Source organism: Microtus pennsylvanicus, chromosome 1, assembly GCF_037038515.1.
Source record: "Microtus pennsylvanicus isolate mMicPen1 chromosome 1, mMicPen1.hap1, whole genome shotgun sequence".
NCBI classification, from domain to species: domain Eukaryota; kingdom Metazoa; phylum Chordata; class Mammalia; order Rodentia; family Cricetidae; genus Microtus; species Microtus pennsylvanicus.
This window is the reverse complement of record NC_134579.1, coordinates 375,696-399,818: the sequence shown is the minus strand read 5'-3', so window position 1 is coordinate 399,818 and position 24,123 is coordinate 375,696. Positions and strand designations below refer to the sequence as shown.

The window sequence follows — 24,123 nt, the reverse complement described above, 5'->3', positions numbered from 1 at the left end:
AAGCCTGGAAGGGATGATTTAGTATTTCAGTCAAGAATGAGAACTTAACAGTCGTTTGTTCTCACTGCATTGACTCTGTATACATAACTGTATTAAGTGTTGCTAACTGCAAGCTGAAGCTTTTCTGATCAAAGATGATAGGAGCACTTAGATATACAAGTATAAACAGGACAATTTTCAGGGAAGTTTAACATCAGATCTGTTTCCCAAATATAATCATTTTTATTTTCCCCCAGAGGGCCTATGACCTCCCCATCATATACTCTTATCAAATGTAAAGTGCCAGCTATGAGTTCCTTTATGGTGTAGGTCTAAAATCCAATGAGAAAGAAGAAATCCTCACATAGCCATGCCACTGTTGCATCTATAAGAGGATTTTACCTAGAAGGTAGGTATCAGTTTAAATTGTTCATAGCTTTCTGCCTGAGTATCTTCTATAAGACATACCAGCATGAAGAAAGTTTGCCATCAGGGAAGAAGTTTTCCTGTTAGGCCAGGAATGATTTATCTGTTTTCTGTGATCAAAGAGTTTGCTGTGTTCAGCAATAAGAATTTACTATCTAACTGACATGGGCAATAAAGAACACAGTCTATGAATGTCTCTGAAAAATAATGAATAAAGAAGTAGCCCTTGGCCAAAACAAAAACATCTGTATAATAAATTATGTCTTTGGAGAGCAACACTCTCTTCCATGAATGCTATCTACATTCAAACTCCTTTTATAAATTACATTAACAAATAGCCTATAAAGTAGTATATTTTCTTCAGTGTTTTTTACTTATTCTTAGATTAAAATATTATTTTACGTTATGTGAGCTGGCAAGGATGTATGTATATGTAACTGCATTGTATACATGTAGGAACCATTGGATATCAAAAAAGGATTTTATATCCCCCAGAACGGGAGTTACAAGTGTTTTGAGCCACTTTGTGAGAGCCGAGAACCAAACCTCTCCAGTACTTCCTCTTTTTCCATTTTGAGTTTTATATTTTTTGTGTTGTATTTCATCTTGTTTTTAAGAGTATATTATCATCATTTTATTATTATTAGTAATAATAATATGATGTTGAATTTCCCTCAACATGCTGTCAATATATTTTATTAATATTAATAAAGAAGATGTTTTGGACCTATCACAGGGAAGAATAGAGTAAGCCAGTAATTCCAAGCAGAAATAGAGGAGAACCAAACATGTGGCAATACACAGATAAATAGAAATGAGTTAAGATGTAACAGCAAGCTCAAAATATGCATAAACTATTGGCCAAACAGTATTACAAATAATATAGTTTCAGAGCAATTATTTTGAGTCTGGGTAGCTGGGAAACAAACGAGCAATCTCTGCCTAAAATAATAAAAAATAGAAACACATGAATACGTAGAAGGTAAGAGTTGCATGCATGAAAATATTACCTATATTCACCAGTGATCAGGAGAATTGAAGCAATATTTTGTCATTTTACAAATTTTTATTTTCTTTAATATTTTTCAAATGTCCTATTTGAGTGAGCCATACTAAATTTATTGGATTCTTATCTAAGACATGATTACATATGTATATCATATGGTCAAATAAAAATTATTCTCAATCGCAGCAGGTATGAAATAATCCACTAAACTATTGTTAGATGTTGAATTCTCAGAACATTGGTTTAAAGTAGCAAATACTGTGGGAAAAGTTGATAATTGTCATAAAGAAAATTAATATACATATTCACATGTAATGTATATATGTGGTCATATAAACATTTCTATGATGTATGTTTGTTGTTCAGATTCAAGTTTTTATAGAAAACCAGTTACCTTATCTGAGGACTCTCCATGGATTAAACCTTTTATTTTTCTTTAATTGGCATCTTAGTAATTAAACCAATAAAAGCTTAAATAACATTGGTTACAATCATCTGTTAATTTTAATTTGCTGATTAGTGAACAATGCCCAATAAATTGGCTTTATCCTTTGGGAAGTTCTTGATAGCATTGAGAGAGTTTTTATACTGAAACAGAATTTGAGATTGCAAGAAATAAATGCCATTCCCTCCAAACTGCTATTTATAGAGAAAACTGATGTGAGAAGGACCTTTGCCACTGAAACCCTTGTTCCTGCAGGTTAAGTGTCTTCATGTAGATGTGTCTTGTGCTATCTATGCCCATGCACATTTCCATAGTATTGTGTAAAAATATATTTTATTTTACTGTAATTTTAAACATATGGTCATTTTGATACTAACCGTTTCTTATAATTTATACGAGATATAATGACATATATGTCAATTTATATGAAAATATCTATTAGAGTTCTTATTTGACAAATGGGACATAAAGCCTTCTTCAAAATCTAAGTGAAATATTTTGTATACATTCGCTAAATTTCTATGCACTCACAACTGTCTGTTAACGGTCTGAAGATTTGAGATCAGTCATGTAAATTTGTAAGCGTTCATGTGGTTAACCTCTATGCTATGATTCTCATTAGTAACAATAAAGAAGCATATTGGGAGAATACACCATAGAAACTCAACACAATTTATAAGCCCTCAAATCAAGGCTCCTGAACTGATGGAAATAAGGCTGGAAGATTCTGAAACTTGTGATACAAATCCTTTATTCAGATAGTGTTGTAAAATTGACCTGTTGAATATTTTATTACATAAAGCATACTTTCTGAGTCTTTAGAAGTAGTCTTCCGGAATCAGGAACACTTTCCACAACTGAGGGTTATAGAAGTATGTATCTTCTCCTTTTTTTCCCTTTTTGTTTTTGAGACAGGATTTCTCTGTGCATCTATGGAAACTGTACTAGAACTCACTCTGTAGCCTAGGCTCGCCTTGAACTCAGAGATCCACCTGCTTCTGCATCCCGAGTGCTGGGATTAAAGGCATACACCAACCATCGCCTGTCATATGTGACTTGGTAGGATGTTTGCACCTGCTTCCTCTGCTGGTTCTAGGTTTATGTATTTTCTATAATATGAATCAGGAAGTTTGCCATATCTGCTGCATTGGCTTTATCAGTTTTTTTCCCAATATTATATAAATTTTTATATTGTATATTTTGTTTATTTTTTTACCTTTCCTTAACTCGTCCTAAATCCTCTCCATCTCCCTATCTCCCAATTTTATTGTCTTTTTTCCTATCTCTTTAAAAATAGGCACAGAGGAAAGTCTACAAGGCCTCACCCCTACACAAAGAATTATAGGCTGCCAAGGAAAGCTGGAAATAGGAGAGATGTTTCTCCCCATTGAAGAGAACAACAAGCAGTTTTCCAGTCCCAAATGGTCAGAGCTGAAAAGTACATACAAGTAACACCCAGATTGAACAGTGCTGAAGGAACTCTTTCAGCCCGTAGCCTTTAAGAAGCCAGCCAACTTGGGCATGATGTCTTATATTATGAATGCCAATATAAAGCAGTTGCTTGCTCTCTTTCTCTCCTGTCTTTTGGATTTGGTTCCTGTTCCCGTTCATGCAAAGGACTGTGATCTGTGAGTCTACCCCTAGATAAGTAACCCTTTACTACACGCAATTCTGAGCTAGTGTAGGATTATTTTGTACCTTTTATCTTCAAAAAGGTTATATTTCGGGTAGTATATGTATATTTGTATACACATATGCTTCGACTAAAAATTTTTGAAAATAGAGACCCTGAATTTGAAAAATTGTAAAAAGAGGGCTATATGAGCAGGTTTGAAAAGAGCAACAAGAAGGGAGAAATCTTGAGATTAAATTATAATGTCAAAATAATAATAATAGTTGTAAAAAACATACAGAGGAGAAGATTGCAAGAATTCTGGAGTAAAGTTTAGAGTAAAGAATAAAGAATGACAACAACCACTAGATGCCAGAGGAGTAAAGAGAGTGGTTTCTCATGGATGTCTAGAGGGAATGCATCTGACACACAGTGCTGAGTGTCAGCCAGTGATGCTGATGTTAGACTCCTGACATCCAGAGAGGTCAAATAATACATTTAGGTTGTTTTAAATTACATTTTGATGTACCAGCCACAGGGATCCAAAACTAATAATTTTATTTTTAAGTGAAAGTATTCATACAATCAATTTTAATGATGTAAGTAGTCCCAGGCTTTTAGAAAACCCCAGAGAGGACTATGCCATGAGCTGAGTTCTGAGGGCTTCACGTTTAGAGGATCTAATGAATAAAAATGATATTTTCTGATATAATAGATTAAGATAAACAGAATTCAATTCCACAGGCTATTTCAGAATAATAGACTACATAGTGTTTTTGAAGACTGAGATCTTTTAAGAACATCAAAGATATAAACATTATTTTATCTCTCTTTCCATAGAAAAATATCTCTACAGAAATACAAACCCAAAAATCAATACAAACAAATAAAAGCACAGTAAGACAGGTCAGTACTGTATGACAGAAATGTATACTGATAATTTTTACACAATTATTACACAGACAACAGTTTTTCTGTTAATGTGTTTAGATGATTAATAAAACTTCAAACAATTTTTCTTTTTTTCTTATTCCCAATAAAGATGAAGGAGAACACATCTCATGAAAAGTTTTGTTATTGAATCCATCTGGCCCTGGGCTTTTTTTGGTAGGGAGGTTTTTGATAACCTCTTCTAATTCTTCGCGACTAACAGGTCTATTTAGATTGTTCACCTGGTCCTGATTTAACTTTGGTAAATGATATTTATCTAAAAAAGTATCCATTTCCTTTACATTTTCCAGTTTTGTGGCATATAGGCTTTTGTAGTAAGATCTAATGATTCTCTGGATTTCCTCTGTGTCTGTGCTACCAGAACTTCCAAGAAGAGCTAATACCTATACTCCTTAATGTATTTCACAATATAGAAACAGAAGAGGCACTGCCAAATTCCTTTTATGAAGCTACAGTTACTCTGATACCAAAACCGCACAAAGACTCAACCAAGAAAGAGAATTATAGACCAATCTCACTCATGAACATCGATGCAAAAATCCTCAACAAAATACTGGCAAACCGAATCCAAGAACACATTAGAAAAATTATCCATTATGATCAAGTAGGCTTCATCCCAGAGATGCAGGGCTGGTTCAACATACGAAAATCTATCAATGTAATCCATCATATAAATAAACTGAAATAAAAAAAAAGTTTTGTTATTTAAGTAGAACTAAAACACCACACATCTTTCTATGAAATATTTCAGGGCTTTGTATTTAAATAATCTGAAATTATATTTTGTGTACATAATTTCCTCCATGAACTTTATATTAAATTTGACATTATTTTAATTTTTATTATTTTATTTATTTTTTTTTCATTTTTTCAGGATAGGGTTTCACTGCATCTTTGAAACCCATCTGGAATTAGCTCTTGTAGACCAGGCTGTCCATGAACTGACAGATATATGTCTGCCTTTGCTTCCCAAGTGCTGCAATTAAAGGTGTGCACCACCAATGCTTGGTTTATTTCTGTTTTTAAAAGCAAAGAAAATGTTTTGAGAAAATTAGTTGATTGGAATCACATATTTGGGCATGAGGTTATTAGTTAATTGTATAAAGAATTGGTAACTATGATAAATCTAAAAGTTTAAGTTTGTAGACAAGCCACATGACAGATCAATATCTGTCAAAATAATCTGGCTATCCTATTAATAAATTAATAGCCCTTAGTCACTTAAACTGTCCCTTTCTATTTCCCAACTCCTATTTTAAATCAGAAGTAAGGGATGTCAAGGTATAGATCATTCTATGTCTAGAATATGCATATTTTATCATGGCAGAAATGTAGTATGGTGTTGATTAAAATTTTCCTCTTTTGTGTTTTTCTACATCATCTATCCTAACTTCTTTAATTGTTAAATTTATAGGTACCAATTGAGCCTGAAATTTTCTGTCCCTTCTCAATTATATTTATAATCATTAATGATCAATTTGTTTTATTTTCCCTCGTTTGCTTTCTATACAAAAATTATAACTTGGCTTTTAAGTTGAATTCAGATATTGAAAATCCTAACCATTGTATCTATACTTTATTTTATGATTTTTTGAGTTCCATCCCATCTGATCTTTGGTAATCTCTATCATATATTTCATTGAAAAAAAGCACATGTGTCTTGTTTGGTCTGTGATTGTTTTTATAAATATGTATCAGATAACACAATAGAAAGTGAAAGAAAGTGACATTTTTATCATTGTCTTGTTAATTGACAATGTCTTTAGATGACAGAATAATAAACATAATAAAAAAGATAACTTTCAGTTTTACATAAAATATTTGAAAGTTATATATTAATTTAAAGGAGAAATGGCATATTTTAGGAGGAAAATGAGATTAGAAGAAGGGGGAAGAAAAATGGAAGAGCCTTTTGAGAAATGAGTGTGTTCAGTGGGCATTTTATACTTCCATGAAAATGTTATTAGGTAAAACAGTATATTGTATGTCTCATGAAAATGCAAAACATTTCATAAGGAATTGAAGAAGAGACTTTTCACATTCAATTAGTCTTTAAAGATGTTTCAGTATAAAATGTACAATACATTTGCCCAAATTATGTATACAACCTATCTGTCACATGTATGTGCACCATTTACAGTAATTGAGACTAACAAGCATAAAGTCACATCAAAAATTGGTTTCCAAGGCCTACTCATTTACTATTCAGATACCTGCATGTTAAAATATTGTGTATCAAAAGTTAGAAAATACTTTGTGTTTTCAGTATGCCATTAAATGCAGAAACATTATACTCTCATATTTTGTGATTATGAAACAAATGCAGCACAGGTCCATGAGACTAGAATGTGATGCCATTCTCAGCAGTTTTATTCAAATTTTATGTCCCTTCCTTCTTTGCAGTGAGATTCCTGAGTGGGTGTGATAAAAGAAAACAGGACCCAGTTTACTGAGTTTTTTTCTCAAAGGAATTTGCGAGTTGCAAGTTCCCCTGTTCCTGGTGTTCTTCATCTATGTCATCACCATGGTGGGCAACCTTGGCTTAATCTTTCTCATCTGGAAGGACCCACATCTTCACACTCCCATGTACCTTTTCCTTAGAAATTTAGCTTTTACAGATGCTTTTATTTCATCCTCTGTGACTCCAAAGATGCTTATGAAATTTTTAAATAGGAATGACATAATATCCCTAGGTGAGTGCTTTGCCCAATATTATTTTTTTTGTTACAGTGTAACTAGTGAAATTTTTCTCCTGGTAGCGATGGCCTATGACCGCTATGTAGCCATATGCAACCCTTTGCTCTATCTTGTGGTGATGTCCAAAAGACTCTGAACTGTGCTAATAAGTATGTCATATGTAATTGGTTCTGTAAATGTTGCACTTAATGTAGGCTTATTATTTAGATTGACTTTCTGTAAGTCCAATGTAATTGACCATTTCTACTGTGAAATCTTGCCACTCTATACAATCTCTTGCACTTATCCATCAGTTAATACATTGATCATCTTTATTTGTGCTTCTTCCATACAAATCAGCACCTCTGTGACCATTGTAGTCTCTTATGCCCATGTCCTTTTTGCTGTCCTGAACATGAAGTCTAAGAGTGGCAGAAAGAAAGCTTTCCTCACCTGCAGTGTGCACCTGCTCTCTGTCTCTTTGTTCTATGGCACTCTCCTCTTCATGTATGTGAGCCATGGGTCTGGACCAGGTAAAACCCAGGATAAAATGTATTCACTGTTTTACACAGTTTTGATTCCTTTTCTAAACCCTTTTATTTACAGCTTAAGAAACAAGGAAGTTTTGGGTGCTCTGAAAAAAGTCATAAAATTATAATCATTTTCAGAATATTTCATAGCTCATTCTACTACCTTCTCTTGTCTTTTGCAACACATCATAAAATTTGATTTTGTGTTATGTGCATAATGGAAATTTTATGTTCTGTTAATTAAATAATAAAAATTTGGACTGTGAATGGCTGTCTTAGTAATATGATTATATAACTGTTCACAAGAATTTTATAGCTAATTTCTGTTATTCATTGTTTTGAAATTCGTACTCACTGTGAAAAGTTACTTCATTAATTTCTTCATTAGATTAACAAACTTTAGGGTTTAAGATATATATTAATAATCTTTGAGTTTATTTTTATTGAAAACCAAACTTAGGTTATTAAATTATTTGTTTAAAACCTATTATCCTTTTTAATAATTCTAGAAGAAATTACATTTAAATTATAAGTAGTCTGTTATTATATTATCATACATAGGTAAATAATAATTATTTAACATGTGACAAGGAATACCTTTCAAACACTTAAAGGTGGTAATTTCTTGAGATTTAAGAGTAATTGGAAAGAGATAAATATTTATGTCATACTCATTGAAAGTTCTCAAAGCTAAAGTATTGAAAATGAAAATGAGAATTTTTTAATGTAGCATAAACAGAAAATTTTAAATTATACAAACATCTATCTTTTTGATATCTTTCTGTCTTTTATTTTCACTTATTTCTTTGACTCTGAATCATACACCTGGGTGCATCTTCTAGCTAAAATCTCCAATACATCTCATTAGGAGTAAGGTGAACAGATGCTCTGTACTTCACATCTTGAGCCACATGAAGTCAACGGCATCATTCAGATATATTCTTGTTATGACTGTTTATAATTTCTCTGGGTTTCGAAACAATATGAAAAAGAGGGAAACTCGTTGACCAGTATCAGCTGCAAACATCATAATGTAGAATACATGAAAACATGACTATACTGTTTACAGACTTTTAAAGGGAAAGGAACAACTCTGTTACAGGGGATGTGAAAAGGCCCCAGAAACTCTATGTAGTGCACTTAGCTCCAATCTGGTGTCACTATGTGGGAAGACTATGGAACTTTTGGAGGTTCAGCCCTGCTGGAGGAGGTGGATCAGCACAAGAAGGACTGAGTCTCTATAACCCCATCCACATTTTTTTGTTGTTGTTCTTCAGTGTGTATACAGTGTGCCCACTGTTAACCTCAGTCAAACGGACTGTATTCTCCAGGAACCACAAACCTACTTCATGCTTTACATTTTACATAATGCAGCTCAGACAGAAGATTGGCAGCAGGCAGTGTTGTTACTGTGATTGCCCTGACCTGTGGTTCTTAGGTTATTGGAAGTCCTTAACTGAGGAACATGGGATGGTTTGAAACTTCGAGCAAGAGAAACCTTCAATTGATACAAGCAGAAGTTAATAGACCATTTTAATTGGATTTTGGAATGTAAGGAGTTAGAGACAATATACGGCACCCTTAACCGTGTTTAATGATGTTACAGAGGAGAGTAAGGATGACCTAGAAGTCTCTCAAGGTATACTGTGGTTGTTGTAATATGGGGCAGCGGTGGGGCTGCGTCCCCAAACACCCCAGCCGCCTGCCCTGCCCGGCTAGCTTGTGCCCCGAAATAATTACACAGACACTGTATTCATTTAAACACTGCTCTGGCCCATTTCTACCTAGCGTCTTCTAGGCTAACTCTTGCACCTGGACTGGCCCATTTCTAATCATCTGTGTAGCGCCCCTAGGTGCGCTTACCGGGAAGATTCTAGCCTAAGTCCATCCTGGGTCGGAGCTTCATCACGTGCATCTGCCTGGGAGCTGGGCATGGCGTCTCTCCTGCATCTGCTCTGGAGAGGAGAGCTGCGGAGTCTGACCTCACTTCCTCTTCCTCCCGGCATTCTGTTCTGTCTACTCCTCCCACCTATCTTCTAACCAATGAAATGGGCCGAGGCAGTTCCTTTATTGCTTAGCCAATGAAATCAACAGATTGATATATGACACTCCCACATCACTTCCCCTTTTTCTGTTTAAACAAAAAAAAAGGAAGGCTTTAACCTTAACATAGCAAAATTACATATAACAAAACAGTTATCAAGTAAAAGTTACATCAGAAACATTTATACATATAACAAAATTGACCGTAAATCTCTATCAATAAAGCAAAATCTATACTAATGCAAATTATTCATGTCTATATCATATCCCCCTTTAAATGTAAAAGAACATTTATAAACTATATTTGGGAACATGGGCGCAGTTTTTTCTCTCCAAACTGCTTCCTGCTGAATGGGGGCGTCGTTAATTAGGTCTTTCATGGTATAACCTGTGTGCTAGTTTCATCTTAGTTGGCAGTTGAGCAAAGCAATTTTCTGAAGATGTTCACAGCAACCCTTCAGGAGGACGTGGTCCATCATACCAAATCGGAATAGAAGAAATGAACAGGGTCTCATCCTCTGTGAAAACAAAAGAAGACTCTCTCCAAAGCATCATATCCTTAGACCCAAATTCTGAAATCGTAATACCCTTATATCCATTCTGGTTTAGCTTGGCAGCCCATGTAATGAAATGTCTCTCTGTACTTAGCTCCTTCACAGTCAAAAATTTTAAAGAAAACACAATAATACAAAGAATCCAGACTCTCTGTGAATTTTTCATTTTTACGCGGCTTATTTTTCTTTATTTCTTTTAATCTCTTAACTATCTGTACTTTGTCTCTTTAAAGACTTTACCTTTTTTTTAAACCATTAACTTTATTTTTTACATTCTTTATCTTCTCTCTCCCAAGCCTACGTACATTCATCCAACAGTGTGACTCGTTTAGTGGTCTGAATCTGTCCTATTGTGAATCTGCAATTTTTTACTATCCAGGAGCACTTTTGATTTGCGCCTTTAAATCACTAGGCACTTAAGAAAGCTGTGACATTCCTACATTAACTTTTTGTTTTTCAAGCGTACATCTGTAGACCAGGCTGTCTTTGAACTCTCGGAGATCCGCCTGTCTCTGCCTCCCAGGCATTGGGATTAAAGGTGTTTGCAACTACACCTTGAACTCACAGAGATCTGTTCGTCTCTGCCTTCTAGGCACTGGGATTAAAGGCGTGTGCTACCACACCTTGAAGTCACAGAGGTTTACTTTAAGAATTTTAACTTTTAGTCTGCATATATTTTAACACTGTAAATCATTTAAAATTTTTCTTTGTCTTTTACACTCTCTTTACTGTATCTTTCTCTGTTTCTGACCACAAGAGCCTTTAATTTACCAAGCAATATCAGTAGGACTAAAGGCGTGGCTTTGCCAGCTAGATCCAGTCCATTCCTTAGCTTTTCAGCCTCTTGGCTGAGGTACTGGCTGTAGCCATGTTTATAGCATTTCAAGGTCCCTGCCAGCCAGCAAGCTACAACAGACAACACTCAAGTCCTCTCTCAGTAGCCGGCCCTCCTGCCTCAAACAGTCAGAGTTTGCCCTGGCAGGATGGCCCAGAAAGCTGGCATTTTTAAACGGCACAGCTTTTTTCCTGCTACTGCTGAAAACCGAAAAGCATGTGTTCAGCTTTTCATCAACACCGTTTAAATGTTTCGTGGCAGGACCTCTTAATGAGCTGCAGGCTTTGCAGCTGAAGCTGAGTCAGGAAGCCTCTCTTAGATGAGGCGCTTGCTTGCCTCTAGCAAGCAAAGTAGACCAGAGAAATTGTCACAATCAAGAAAACATGCTTTACTCTTTCCCAAGCTTTCTCAGGCTTTCAGTGGGTTCAGTTAGCCCCACGTTGGGTGCCATTTGTTGTAATATGGGGCGGCGGTGGGGCTGCGTCCCCAAACACCCCAGCCGCCTGCCCTGCCCGGCTAGCTTGTGCCCCGAAATAATTACACAGACACTGTATTCATTTAAACACTGCTCTGGCCCATTTCTACCTAGCGTCTTCTAGGCTAACTCTTGCACCTGGACTGGCCCATTTCTAATCATCTGTGTAGCGCCCCTAGGTGCGCTTACCGGGAAGATTCTAGCCTAAGTCCATCCTGGGTTGGAGCTTCATCACGTGCGTCTGCCTGGGAGCTGGACATGGCGTCTCTCCTGCGTCTGCTCCGGAGAGGAGAGCTGCGGAGTCTGACCTCACTTCCTCTTCCTCCCGGCATTCTGTTCTGTCTACTCCTCCCACCTATCTTCTAACCAATGAAATGGGCCGAGGCAGTTCCTTTATTGCTTAGCCAATGAAATCAACAGATTGATATATGACACTCCCACATCATGTGGTAAAGAATCTCATGGTGCCTCTAAACACTAAATGGGACTTAATTGAAAATCACTGGCCCAATATGTTTCATACTGGAAATGTTAAGTAAGGACAGGGTTGTTAAAAGAGGACAGCATTGTAAAGGGAGGATAGTGCTGTTAAGTGAGGACAGTGAGAAATGTTAATTGAGGACAGTGTTTTGGTTATTTATCACTGTTCTCATTCAGACTTGGAGAGACAGGGAGAGAGAGGAGTAAAAAAGATACAAATATGTGACTATGGTAAGAAATGTGTGTGAGTAAAATTCAAGTTTTCTACATAGACTGTGTAGTACCTGTAAGTGATAAAGGAATTAGTTCCTTTAAACTAAAACCTGGTCCTCTACGCTGGAACAATAAGAAAGATGCTTTGAGAAGAGCAAAAGTCCATCCATCAAAGATGATTACTTGGGAATATATATATATATTTGAAACCAGAGACCCTAAGCTCACAATGAAGAAGTACTGTAGTAATCCTATAAGGCAACTCTATAGCAGAGTGTTTCCTCAAAACTAAGAAGCTAAAGCAGTTGTGATGTCAGAGTCAAAGTCTACATCTAAAGCTGCCAGCAGAACTTGCCAGAATTGGCCATGGTACTACTTTTGAAGGAATTAAAGTTGCAAAATTGAGGGAGAGTCATGGCAAGCATCTCTGCTCAGACAATATGGCAAGCATTTCTGTCCAGACAATGTGTGGAAGGTTCAGAATCCATGTAAGGAAGTTCTGAGCACATTTTTTGTGAAGTAATGAAGGCAAAGCAATTGAGACTTGAGAGATTTGGAACTACAGAACCATGGGACTTCTGAGAACAGCTGCACACATGAAGATGAGTTGGCCCAGCACAGTGGTTGTATATGCCACAGGCAGCAGAGTTTCAGAGATGAGGCCCCCAAGCCCTTTTCAGGTGAGATGATTCCTTTTCAGTTTTATGGGCTGGACATGGAGCTGCAAGTTTGGTGTTTTGTGCTACTGGATATTGGCTTTGCTTTGGCCAATATTTCCTTGCTATGTGCTTATTCTTTTTTGGAATGGGAATGATTACTCTGTATGATGTAAGTATATATTTTTATTTTATTTTACTTGGGTTACAATTAAGAACTTACGTTGCATATGTCATTAGTGGAGAATCTGTCTTGAGATTTTGGACTTTTTGCTAGTATTGTGACTTATTAAGACAATGGGGTTACTAAAGTTACACTGAATCCTCTTTACTTCATGAATCGGCCATGAGTGGACTATAGAGACCAGGAGTGGAATGCTTTAGTTTGATGGGAATTGTTCAGTATGGGGTCATGGATTTGAAAATTCTTCCTAGCTGGCGCTGCTATTGGAACGATTATGGAATTTTAGAATATTCAGACTTTGCTGGAAGAAATTGGTCACTGATAATATGCCTTTGAAGTTCTCTAACCTGGCCCGACTCTCTGTTATTGCTGTTTCCTGACTGTGGGTGCAGTTTGCCAGCTGCTTCAAACTCTGGTTTGACCTTCCTGCCATGAAGTAATGTATCACCATGATATTATGACTCCCAAACTATCCTTTTTCTCAGAAGTTGATAGTGTATTCTGTTACAGTAAGTAGAATGAAACTAAGGTAATATTGATGAAAAAGAGAGTTATTAAAAAGAAAAGACTCAAATGGATCTTGTAAATGAAAATTTGTGAAAACCATAGAAGATGACATAGTGGTGGTCAGGCTTGAAAGTTGTATTGTAGTTAGGAAGAAAATGTCTGTGGCTTAATATTGCAGTCTGATCGACTCAGTTGTGAAATGTCATCATTATCATTAAAAATGGAAGTGATCTCTTAAAAACGGACCATCCATGTTGTATATTTTTCCTTCCTTTACTCCATCTAAATGTCTTTCTGTTCTCTATGTCAACATAAGATGGAATGAAGTATGTTTAAAAGTTGCAAGCTGGTCATAGTGGCATGAACCTTTAATCCCAGGGCATTAGAGACAGAGGCAGGCAGATCTCTATGAGTTGGAAGCCAGCCCGGTCTATACAATGAGTTTTAGGAGAGACAAGGTTTTTACACAGACAGTCTCTATCTGGAACCACCTGTTCCCCCAAACACAAAAGTTGCCCTTTGTACAGAGTTAAATTAAACTTCCAGGAAAAAGCAAACATCTTAATTCAGTTTTGTTCTCCCCAAACTTTACTCTCTTGCAAAAGAGATAGGCATGTTCATTTATGAGCAAGTAAAACAACTACCAATACAATTCATGTCACCATTACATGTGTCTTTATCTTCTGCCACCAATGACAAGAGTTTCTCTTTTTTTATTAAAAATTTTATTAGATTTTTTTAAAAAAAATACCAATCCAAATTCTCACTCTTTTCCCTCTTCCCATTCCCCTTTTCATCCCCCACCCCATCTCCACCTAATCCTCAGAGAGGGTAAGGCACATTGCTTTGTGGAAGGTCCAAAGCCCTCCCTACTATATCTAGGCCGCACAAGGTATACATCCAATCCAAAGAGAACAGGATCCCAAAAAGCCAGTACATGAAGTACAGATAAATTTCCATGTGACAGCCAGTAAGTAGCCCCTCAGTCTGTCTCAGCCATGCAACTGTCAACCACATTCAGAGGGACTAGTTTGGTACTATGTTTGTTCCATCTCAGTCCCGCTGGAGTTGGTGAGCTCCCTTTAGCTCAGGCAAACTGCGTCAGTGGATGAACCCATTATGGTCTTGACCTCTTTGCTCATATTCTCATTCCTTCCACTCTGCAACTGGACCTTGGGATCTTAGTACAGTGCTCTGATGTGGGTCTCTGCCTCTGTTTTCATCCATTGTTGAACAAAGGTTCTAAAGTGATATTTAAGGTAATCATCAATCTGACTACAGGGCAAGTCAAGATCGGACCCCTCTCTTCTATTCCTTAGGGTCTTAGGCAGGATCATTTTTGTGGATTCCTGGGAATTTCTCTAGATCCAGGTTTGTTGCAAAAGTGCAAGACAACATTTATAATAATATAAACATATTTGGATGCTATGCTTTTCAATTTTAGAACTTTAAGATTAGAGAAAGTCATAAAACATTTTTTGAGACTTCAATTTAATTACAATATTTTTCTATTTCCTTTCCTTTCTCTAAATACTCCTGTATAGCTCTCTGTACTCTCATTTAAATTCATGATCTCTTTTTCAAAATTACTATTGCATTCATATATACATACATACATACATACATACATATGTACATACATTCATACATACACAACATATTAAAATTGTTATAGCATATGGACCTGTTCATTCCATATAATACTTACTGTATGTACATTTTCAGGGCTCATCATTTGACACTAGACAATCAATTGGTGTACTCTTCCCTGGGGAAGATCATACTCCTCTCTCCTAAATAGACTATAGTTCTTCTTGTAGGGTTGAGTTCTCATGGGCTTCTCTGCATCTTGTTTAGCAAGTTCATTAGTGTAATTCTTACTTATGTCACATTTGCCTGACAATGTTTGTTAGACTTTACAGATATTGCTTCTGGTATTACTAGGAGGCACAACCTCATAGCCAAGTCCCTGATCTTGTATTTTTACAAAGTACATGTCCATTCTCCTGCAGTATTTCCTGAGTGTGGAAGTTTTGACAAAACTTTTAAAACCCCCTAAAATAAGTCCATAAATGTTTTTAAATTAATTAATTGATTAATTAATTCCAGTCTGATCAGTTTCTTGTTCCTCCATCCTCTTCTCCCAGTCCCTCCCCTCAACCTCTCCTATTCTTCCTTTTCCTAATTCACTCCTTCTCCTTTTCCTTCAGAAAAATGCGGGCCTCTCATGATATCATCTAACCATTCTACCTACATTAGAGGTTCTAATACTCTGAGGGCTAGGGCTACTCAGCAGGGAGAGAGATTTTAGCTGGCTTCCGGTCTGTTGTCTCATTGCTTGAGATCAAGAGTGAAATTGTTCATTGTGTAAGCATTCTCCACAATTGAATGTTCATGATTACCATGACCAAGTAGAATACAGAAGAACAAAGACACGAGAGTAAAAAAGGGCTTTACTTGGTAGTAAGAAAAAAATCAACAGATGAGTGTGGTGATCACATCCAGTACAGTCTTGTATAAAGTAAAAACATAATAAATAAAAACTACTTAAATTCTTATACATGGATATTTTCATACAATGATGTACAAACACATGTATTAGAAAAAGAAGAATTCATTAAACTTATGAAAAAATACTTTGCAGATAATCCATGATCTTTGAGTGTGAATGCAAAAACAATTTATGGTTTATCTTTTCTTAGAGACTTTACTATTTTATAATAATAATAAACACAGACATTTTAGTCACATTTTATTGTGTTACTTAATAATATGTAAAAAATTCCTATTCTGTAAAAATACAGGGTCAAATATTATGATGAACTTAAAAAGAGAGGATCTGGTGATAGGAAACACCTTGAAGTTTTCAGAAAATTGTCATCATTTTGCAAGTTTTCTCAAAGCACCTAAAACTTCTTTGTTTCTTAGGCTATAAATAAAGGGGTTCAGAAGAGGAATGATGATGGTGTAGAATAATGAATACAATTTACCCTGATAATTTTCTGTGTCAGATCCAGAGAGCACGTATATGACAAAGAGGGTGCCATAGAACAAGGAAACAGACACCAGATGGGCACTGCAGGTGGAGAAGGCTTTGCTTCTGCCCTTCTCGGACTTTGTTTTCAGGATGGCACAAAGCACACGGATATAAGAAACTATAATGCTCATAAAAGTACTCACTTGTATAAAAACAGCAAAAATAAAAAGGAGCAATGCATTAATGAATGGGTCAGTGCAAGAAATTGTATAGAGTGGTATGAGATCACAGAAGAAATGATCTATTATATTGGAACTGCAAAACGTTAACCTAAACAACATTCCTACATAAAGTAAGGCAAATAGGAGTCCAATTAGATATGACACACTTATGAACTTAACACAGAGTCTTTTGGACATTATAACTACATAGTGCAGAGGGTTGCATATGGCTACATAGCGGTCATAGGCCATCGCTACCAGGAGATAACAATCAGCAATTGCACTTGAACAAAAAAAATAAAATTGGGAGAAACACTCACCCAGGGATATCATGTCATTCTTATTTAAAAATTTCATAAGCATCTTAGGAGTCACAGAGGATGAAGTACAGGCATCAGAAAAGGCTAAATTTCCAAGGAAAATGTACATGGGAGTGTGAAGATGGGGATCCTTCCAGATGAGAAAGATTAAGCCAAGGTTGCCCACCAAGGTGATGACATAGATGAAGAAGAACACCAGGAACAGGGGGACTTGCAGCTCTGGACGATCTGTTATTCCTCTGAGGACAAACTCAGTCAGCAGGGTCCTGTTTCCTTCCATCACACCCGCTCAGACTGCTCACTGCAAGGAGGGAGGAGATTTTTTTAAATGTTACTAAATATCATTAAGAATAGGGTTGTATTAAAACCACTTTTGTGTGCATATGGTGCTCTGCAGTGAATAGACAGGAAGGTGTCATATTTCTGCCTTTTAAATATGTCTGAAACCAAAAATATTTTATGAACAGTTTTAATGTATAAACTTTCCACATCCAATTATCCTAAAGGTAAATAATGAGATAATAGGCACTAATTTACTTGTTTTCATGCATACCTGAATCAGTAATAAATAGTGTGTGTGTGAGGGGGGGAGAGAGACAAGGAAAGGGGAGAGATTTTATACAGAATTTAGAATAAAAATACATAATTCTTTTTGTACTAATATGTCATTTTTTATTTTTGTTTATTGGGACAGGATTTATCTGTGTGGCTCAGGCTGGTCCTAGTATTCAGACTAGAGTGACATCAAACTCAGATCTACCAGTCTCTGTCTCGAATTAAAGGCATGTCTCATCATTCCAGGTATATTAAAAACTGTCTTGAAGGGACACTACTCAAATTAAAAAGTCTTTTGCTTTTTTACATAAAATTTTATATGTTCTTATTAATAAATAATTATCATACAAAGTAATAGTCTACATGTCATATTTATTTTATTGTATTACAAACTTTGAAACTACAACGAAGAGTATCTCACACTCTTCTCTCTTTTGTAATCTTTCTTTTTCCAGATGATATTCTTTCTACTTACATATATATATATATATTTTATATATACTCACATATCTTCAAAAGTTTTATGTGGTAAAGCTACTTAACATATCTTTGTATTATTCTTGTGCATAATTCTTTAATCTTAACATATTAATAGTCAAGTGATAAGATAACAATTAAAACCCTATTCATGCATTTCCTTATTTATGCTCCTTTCAAAATCATAGATTTATAGTAGACCTTTTTATTTCCTCTCAAAAGAATTATGTTAAAAAACATTTCATTTCACTTTCTGAGTGAGATTTTCAACATTAAGGCAAAATTACACATTAAAAAAGAAACAACAGTAGAAAGGCTAAACTTTTCAACAGCTGGATGTAATTCAAGTGTTGAAATTTGTGAAGGATACAAAGAAAAACAGCGAGATGGAAAGAAATAGAGGGGACACGAAAATGACTTAGTGGATAAGAGCACTAGCCACTATTCCAAAGGATCTTAGTTCAGTTCCCAGCAAAGACATCCAGTAGGTAAAATACCACAAACCATAAAACAATAAACAAAATATATGTTTTAAGAAGAAAATCCTGCCTTCTTTAAGTTGCTTCTTATCCGGCTTTTGAACACACAGTCTAGAAAAGTCACTAAGTTTGTGGGCTGTGCTGCACACACGATGGAGAGCCCATGCTCATATTACCGCAAGAATATGCTTTCACGGGATGCAATGTGTGAGTCTTCACAGATGATTGTTGTGAACACCCACACCTCTGATATTTCCTCTTGTCAGTTAGGATGTCCACTCTAACAGGTCATCACAAGTAGCCTAAAAAAAAAGAAAATCATATTACTGAAATTCTGCAACAAATTGATTGATAATGACTATATACATAATGAACAAAGAAGAAAAAAGATCAAAATAAATCCATGAGTGCAATAAGCCAGAAAGTGAAGATTGATCCAGTAGAAACCGAGAAGGAGTGAAGACAGTACCACTACATTGCATTTCTGGGATGCCAAAATATGCAGAATTCTGCACATAATATGTTTGTGTACATTAACATTTCTCTGGTAAACTAAAACAGGAAGAGTTCAATTGTAAACAGCAGGCATGAATGTCTAAACAACAGACAGTCATGGGCTATTAAAAGACTACACAAATAGTTTTGTGCCAATACATATTTTTTTATTTTTTTACTTTAGCATTTCATTATGAAATTAACTAAAGATGTCATGCTAATGTCTGTGGTCTCCTACAAGTAATTTTAGAATTCTCATTAATTACATCATTATTACAAACTGAAAGAAAAATGGAAAACTATTGAAGTATAAATTGAATAAACAGCATGTTGACCAAGAAAAATCTTAAGGATATAAAAATATGCAGAACTTAATTATTACATAGAAAGTTATCAAGGGGCGTTGTTTCTCTTGAATAGAGGCAATATTCTTGGAAGGATTTCCTTCTCCCTCCTTACTCGAAATAGAGAAAAGAAATTGTTTTGTAGTTTTATTAGGCTTGTAAATACATTAATGGAAGCTGGTATGTTTGAAATAAATTCAAACATCTGATCTCCAAAAACTTTAACACTATGATTGTCATTTGTCAAAAATTTACTAATGTAACTGATATTCCCAGTGTGGTGGACTCTTCCTTTCTTCATGTTTCTAGGAAAGAAATGTGAACCTAGAACCAGACAGATACTGCCTAGATGTCACACACTTCTGAGTGATTTAACTTGGATACTAGGACATTTTAAAATAAAATTCATTTAAACGCTAACTGAATTTTGACAGATTGGTTTTATTACATTGTCTTAATTAAGGACACAGAACATAAATTTTCAGAACCCATGAGTCTCAATTACACCTTCAACTTACTATTACTTATATACAAATTTATGAAGTTTGATTTAAAGGTTCACCACAGTGTACTAAGTTTTCTGTGATGCAAAAGCCCTCAGTAGTAAAAAAAAAATAAACTTCCCAATGTTATTAATAAGAATCCTAGTGTAAGTTTACCTGAAAGGACTTCTCAAAACCTCATGGTGGAGGTCAAATCTCTGGTCCACAAACAAGTACCTGTGTGTCGTAGGGATTTAGCTCTTTCAATAGGAATGGCTTTGCATTATTTTTATTAGATAAATCCCATAGAAAGTTATTTCCACAAATGTTGTCTAATATATTTGAGAAAGCCTTTGTATTTGACATGGGCATCATTAAATTTTTTTTAAAAGAAAGTAGAAAAAATAATCTCTTACCCTTGAATATAATATCAAAATTTTCATGAAGAATTCTTGAAGTGAAGGAACAAGGGTATCAAGAACTGTTCTTTCTGTGTCAAATTTCCTTAAGAAACACAGTTTGGAGGGAGCGATATTTATTCCTTCCCATCTTCAATCCTGCTTGTGAGATGAACAGCGAAACTCCCCAAATGCTGGCAAAAAACTCCCAGTAGGGTTAATCCCATCTGCTGGGCATTATTAACTAATCAACAGATCAAAACTAATAAGAGTATTGCAGTTGTCCTCATATGGTCCATTTCTTTCAAAATCTAAAGATATAGGTTAATTATAAGTTAAATAAAATGCTTACTCCATCAATATTCTTTCAGTGGTATAATAGATTTGCTCTCTAAATTTACTTCTAAGCAACAGCCATGCTGTCCTACATTGGATAGTATTTATTTTTAAAATATTTTTTCATTTATTTTACATAGCAACCGCAGTTTTCCATCTCTCTTTTATATCCTACCATCACCTTCTGTATTCCCACAATCCTCTGTTTTGAAAGAGTCAGGCCTCACATGGGACTCAAGAAAGCATAATATAAGCCAGGCGGCGTGGTGCATGCCTTTAATCCCAGCACTCGGGAGGCAGAGGCAGGCGGATCTCTGTGAGTTCGAGGCCAGCCTGGTCTATAAGAGGTAGTTCCAGGACAGGAACCAAAAAGCTACGGAGAAACCCTGTCTCGAAAAATCCAAAAGAAAAAAAAGCATAATATATCAAGTCGAGGCAGGATCAAGCTCAGGTTCTTTATGTAGGCACTTAGTGGCATGAACTTTTCTCTTATCACTGCTGTCATACTGTCACATAAGTTTGGATATGTTGTGTATTAATTTTCCTTGAATTCTAGAAAGTCTTTAATTTCTTTATTTCTTCCTTTACTCAGGGTTGATTCAATTGAGTACTGTTTAATTTCCATGAGTTTGTGGGCTTTTGGCAATTAATGTTGTTGTTAAATTCTAACTTTAAGTTATAGTGATTCAATAAGATACAGGAGGTTATTCCATATATATGTATATATGGTTTGTGTGTGTGTTTGGGTAGAATGTTCTATAGTTGTTTTTTAAGTTCATTTGAGTCATGATACTTGTTAATTCCCTTATTTCTTTGATAAGATTCTGTCTTGTCATTCTGTCCAGTGGTGAGAGTGGGGTGTGAAAATTTCTACTATTAATGAATAGGGTTTGATGTGTGATTTCAACTTTAATATTTGTTTTGCAAATGTGTGTGGCCTTGGAGAATTATGACTTCATTTTGATGAATTTATCATGTAAAAATGATGAAATATCTTTCTTCATCTCTTCTGATGAATTTTAGTTTGGAGTCAATTTTGTTAGATATTAGGATAGTTATACCTACTGGTTTTTAGGTCCATTTGATTGGAAAATCTTTCCCCAACCCTTTACTCTGACATAATGTCCTTCTTTGAAGTTGAGGAGTCTTTCTTGAATTCAGCAGAAGGATAGATTGTGTTTTCAAATCCACTCAGTTAGCTTGCGTCTTTTTATAGGTGAATTAAGACAATTGATATTAAGAGATATTAATTACTGGTGATGGTTAGTACCTGTTAATTTTGGTTTTAATGTTGATAGTGGTATTGTGTGTGTGTGTTTGTTTTCCTTTTTTGGATAGTGCTGGTGTGAAATTATCTACTGTCTGTATAGCTAGTTTTCTTGGGTTGGAAACTAGCTTTCCTTCTAGTGCTTTCGGTAGGGCTAGATCTGTGAATAGGTACTGTTTAAATTTGGTTTTGTCATGGAATATCTTGCTTTCTCTATCCAAGGTAGTTGAAAGCTTTGTTGGGTATCCCAGTCTTTATTGGCATCTGTGGTCTCTTAGTGTCTGCAGAATGTCCTTCTGTATCTCCTGGCTTTCACAGTATCCATTGAGAAGTCCAGTGTAATTTTGATAGGTCTGCTTTATATGTTACTTGATCTTTTCTCTTTGCAGCTTTGATGTGCTTTCTTTATTCTGTATGCTTATTATGTAGCAAGGGAATGTTTCTTGTCCAGTCTATTTGGTAATCTTTAATCTTCTTTGTTTTTAATAGTCATTGTCATTCTTTAGGTTGGGAAAGCTATTGTCTATGATTTTGTTGAATATATTTCCTGTGCCTTTGATCTGTAGTTCTCTTCATCTCTCCCTATTATTCTTAGGTTTGCTCTCTTCATGCTATCCAAGATTTCCTGGATTTTTTGTGTCAAGGATTTGTTGTGTTTAACAATTTCATTGACTGCTGAATCTATTTTCTCTATTATATCTTCCACACCTGAGATTCTCTTTTCCATTATTTGTATTGTGTTGTTTGTGCTTGTGTCTGTAGGTCCTAATTGTTTACCAAGATTTTTCATCATAATTCCCTATATGCCTTTCTTTCCGTTTTCATGACTTGAACTGTTTTATTCACCGGTTTGATTGTTTCTCTTGGCTATCTTTAAGGAATTTCTTCCTTTTTTTTGTCTTTTTCTTTACTTAAACAAGTAAATTTTTCAGTTTGTCTTTAAGGGCCTCTATCTCTTCTTAATGTTAATTTTAAGGTTGTTTTCTTCTGATTTATCTGTATTAGGATGTTTCTGGTTTGCTGATTTAGAAATGCTAGTTTTTGTGAAGAATTTTGATGGGACCTTGATGGGGATTACATTGAATATATAAATTGCCTTTGGTAGAATTGCCATTTTTACTATGTTGATCCTCCCATTCCAAGAGCAAGGGAGATCCTTCCATCTTCTGGTATCCTCTTCAATATCTTTCTTCAATGCCTTAAAGTTCTTGTCAAATAGATCTTTCACTTCCTTGGTTAGAGTTACCCCAAGATAATTTATGCTGTTTGTGGCTATCATGAAAGGTGAAGCTTCTCTGATTTCCCTCTCTGCTTCCATATCCTTTGTGTATAGGAGGGCGACTGATTTTTTTGGAGTTGATCTTGTATCCTGCCACATTACTAAAGGTGTTTATCAGATGTAGGAGTTCTTTGGTGGAGTTTTTGGGGTCGCTTATGTACACTATCATATCATCTGCAAATAATGAAAGTTTAACTTCTTCCTTTCCACTAGGAATCCATTTGATCCCCTTATGTTGTCTTATTGCTATTGCTAAAACTTCAAGCACTATATTGAAGAGGTATGGAGAGAGTGGACAGCCCTGTCGTGTTTCTGATTTTAGTGGAATGGCTTTGAGTTTCTCTCTGTTTAATTTGATGTTAGCTGTCGGCTTGCTGTAAATAGCTTTTATTATATTTAGGTATGACCCTTGTATCCCTAATCTCTCCAAGACTTTTATCATAAAGGGATGTTGAATTTTGTCGAATGATTTTTCAGCATCTAATGAAATGATCATATGGTTTTTTTCTTTCAGTATATCTTGAGAGGACAATAATCAACTTTATATGGAAAAACAAAAAACCCAGGATAGCCAAAACAATCCTATAGAATAAAGGAACTTCTGGAGGCATTACCATCCCTGACTTCAAACTCTATTACAGAGCTACAGTAATGAAAACAGTGTGGTATTGGCATAAAAACAGAGAAGTCGACCAATGGAATCGTATAGAAGACCCGGATTTTAACCCACAAACCTATGAACACCTCATTTTTGATAAAGGAGCCAAAAGCATACAATGGAAGAAGAAAGCACCTTCAACAAATGGTGCTGGCACAACTGGATGTCAACCTGTAGAAGAATGAAAATAGACCCTTATGTATGACCATGCACACAACTCAAGTGTAGTAATATGAGCAGCAGGGCTGCGTCCCCAGAACCCC

At 35.5% G+C, this 24,123-nt stretch overlaps 1 protein-coding gene and 1 pseudogene across 1 annotated transcript; one reads left to right on the top strand and one right to left on the bottom strand.

Annotated features, from left to right (window-relative positions):
* The first annotated feature begins 3,465 nt into the window (after window positions 1-3,465).
* On the top strand, window positions 3,466-7,753 carry LOC142837835 (olfactory receptor 5AC1-like; annotated as a pseudogene).
* An 8,699-nt stretch (window positions 7,754-16,452) lies between these two features.
* LOC142838139 (olfactory receptor 5AC1-like) lies at window positions 16,453-17,370 on the bottom strand. Its single transcript, XM_075953473.1, has one exon. The coding sequence runs from the start codon at window positions 17,368-17,370 to the stop codon at window positions 16,453-16,455; it is 918 nt and encodes a 305-aa protein (XP_075809588.1).
* Window positions 17,371-24,123: the final 6,753 nt, after the last annotated feature.

What these genes read in the sequence shown, in the direction of transcription:
- LOC142838139 (XM_075953473.1), bottom strand. Translation starts at nt 17,370, where the DNA reads ATGGAAGGAAACAGGACCCTGCTGACTGAGTTTGTCCTCAGAGGAATA.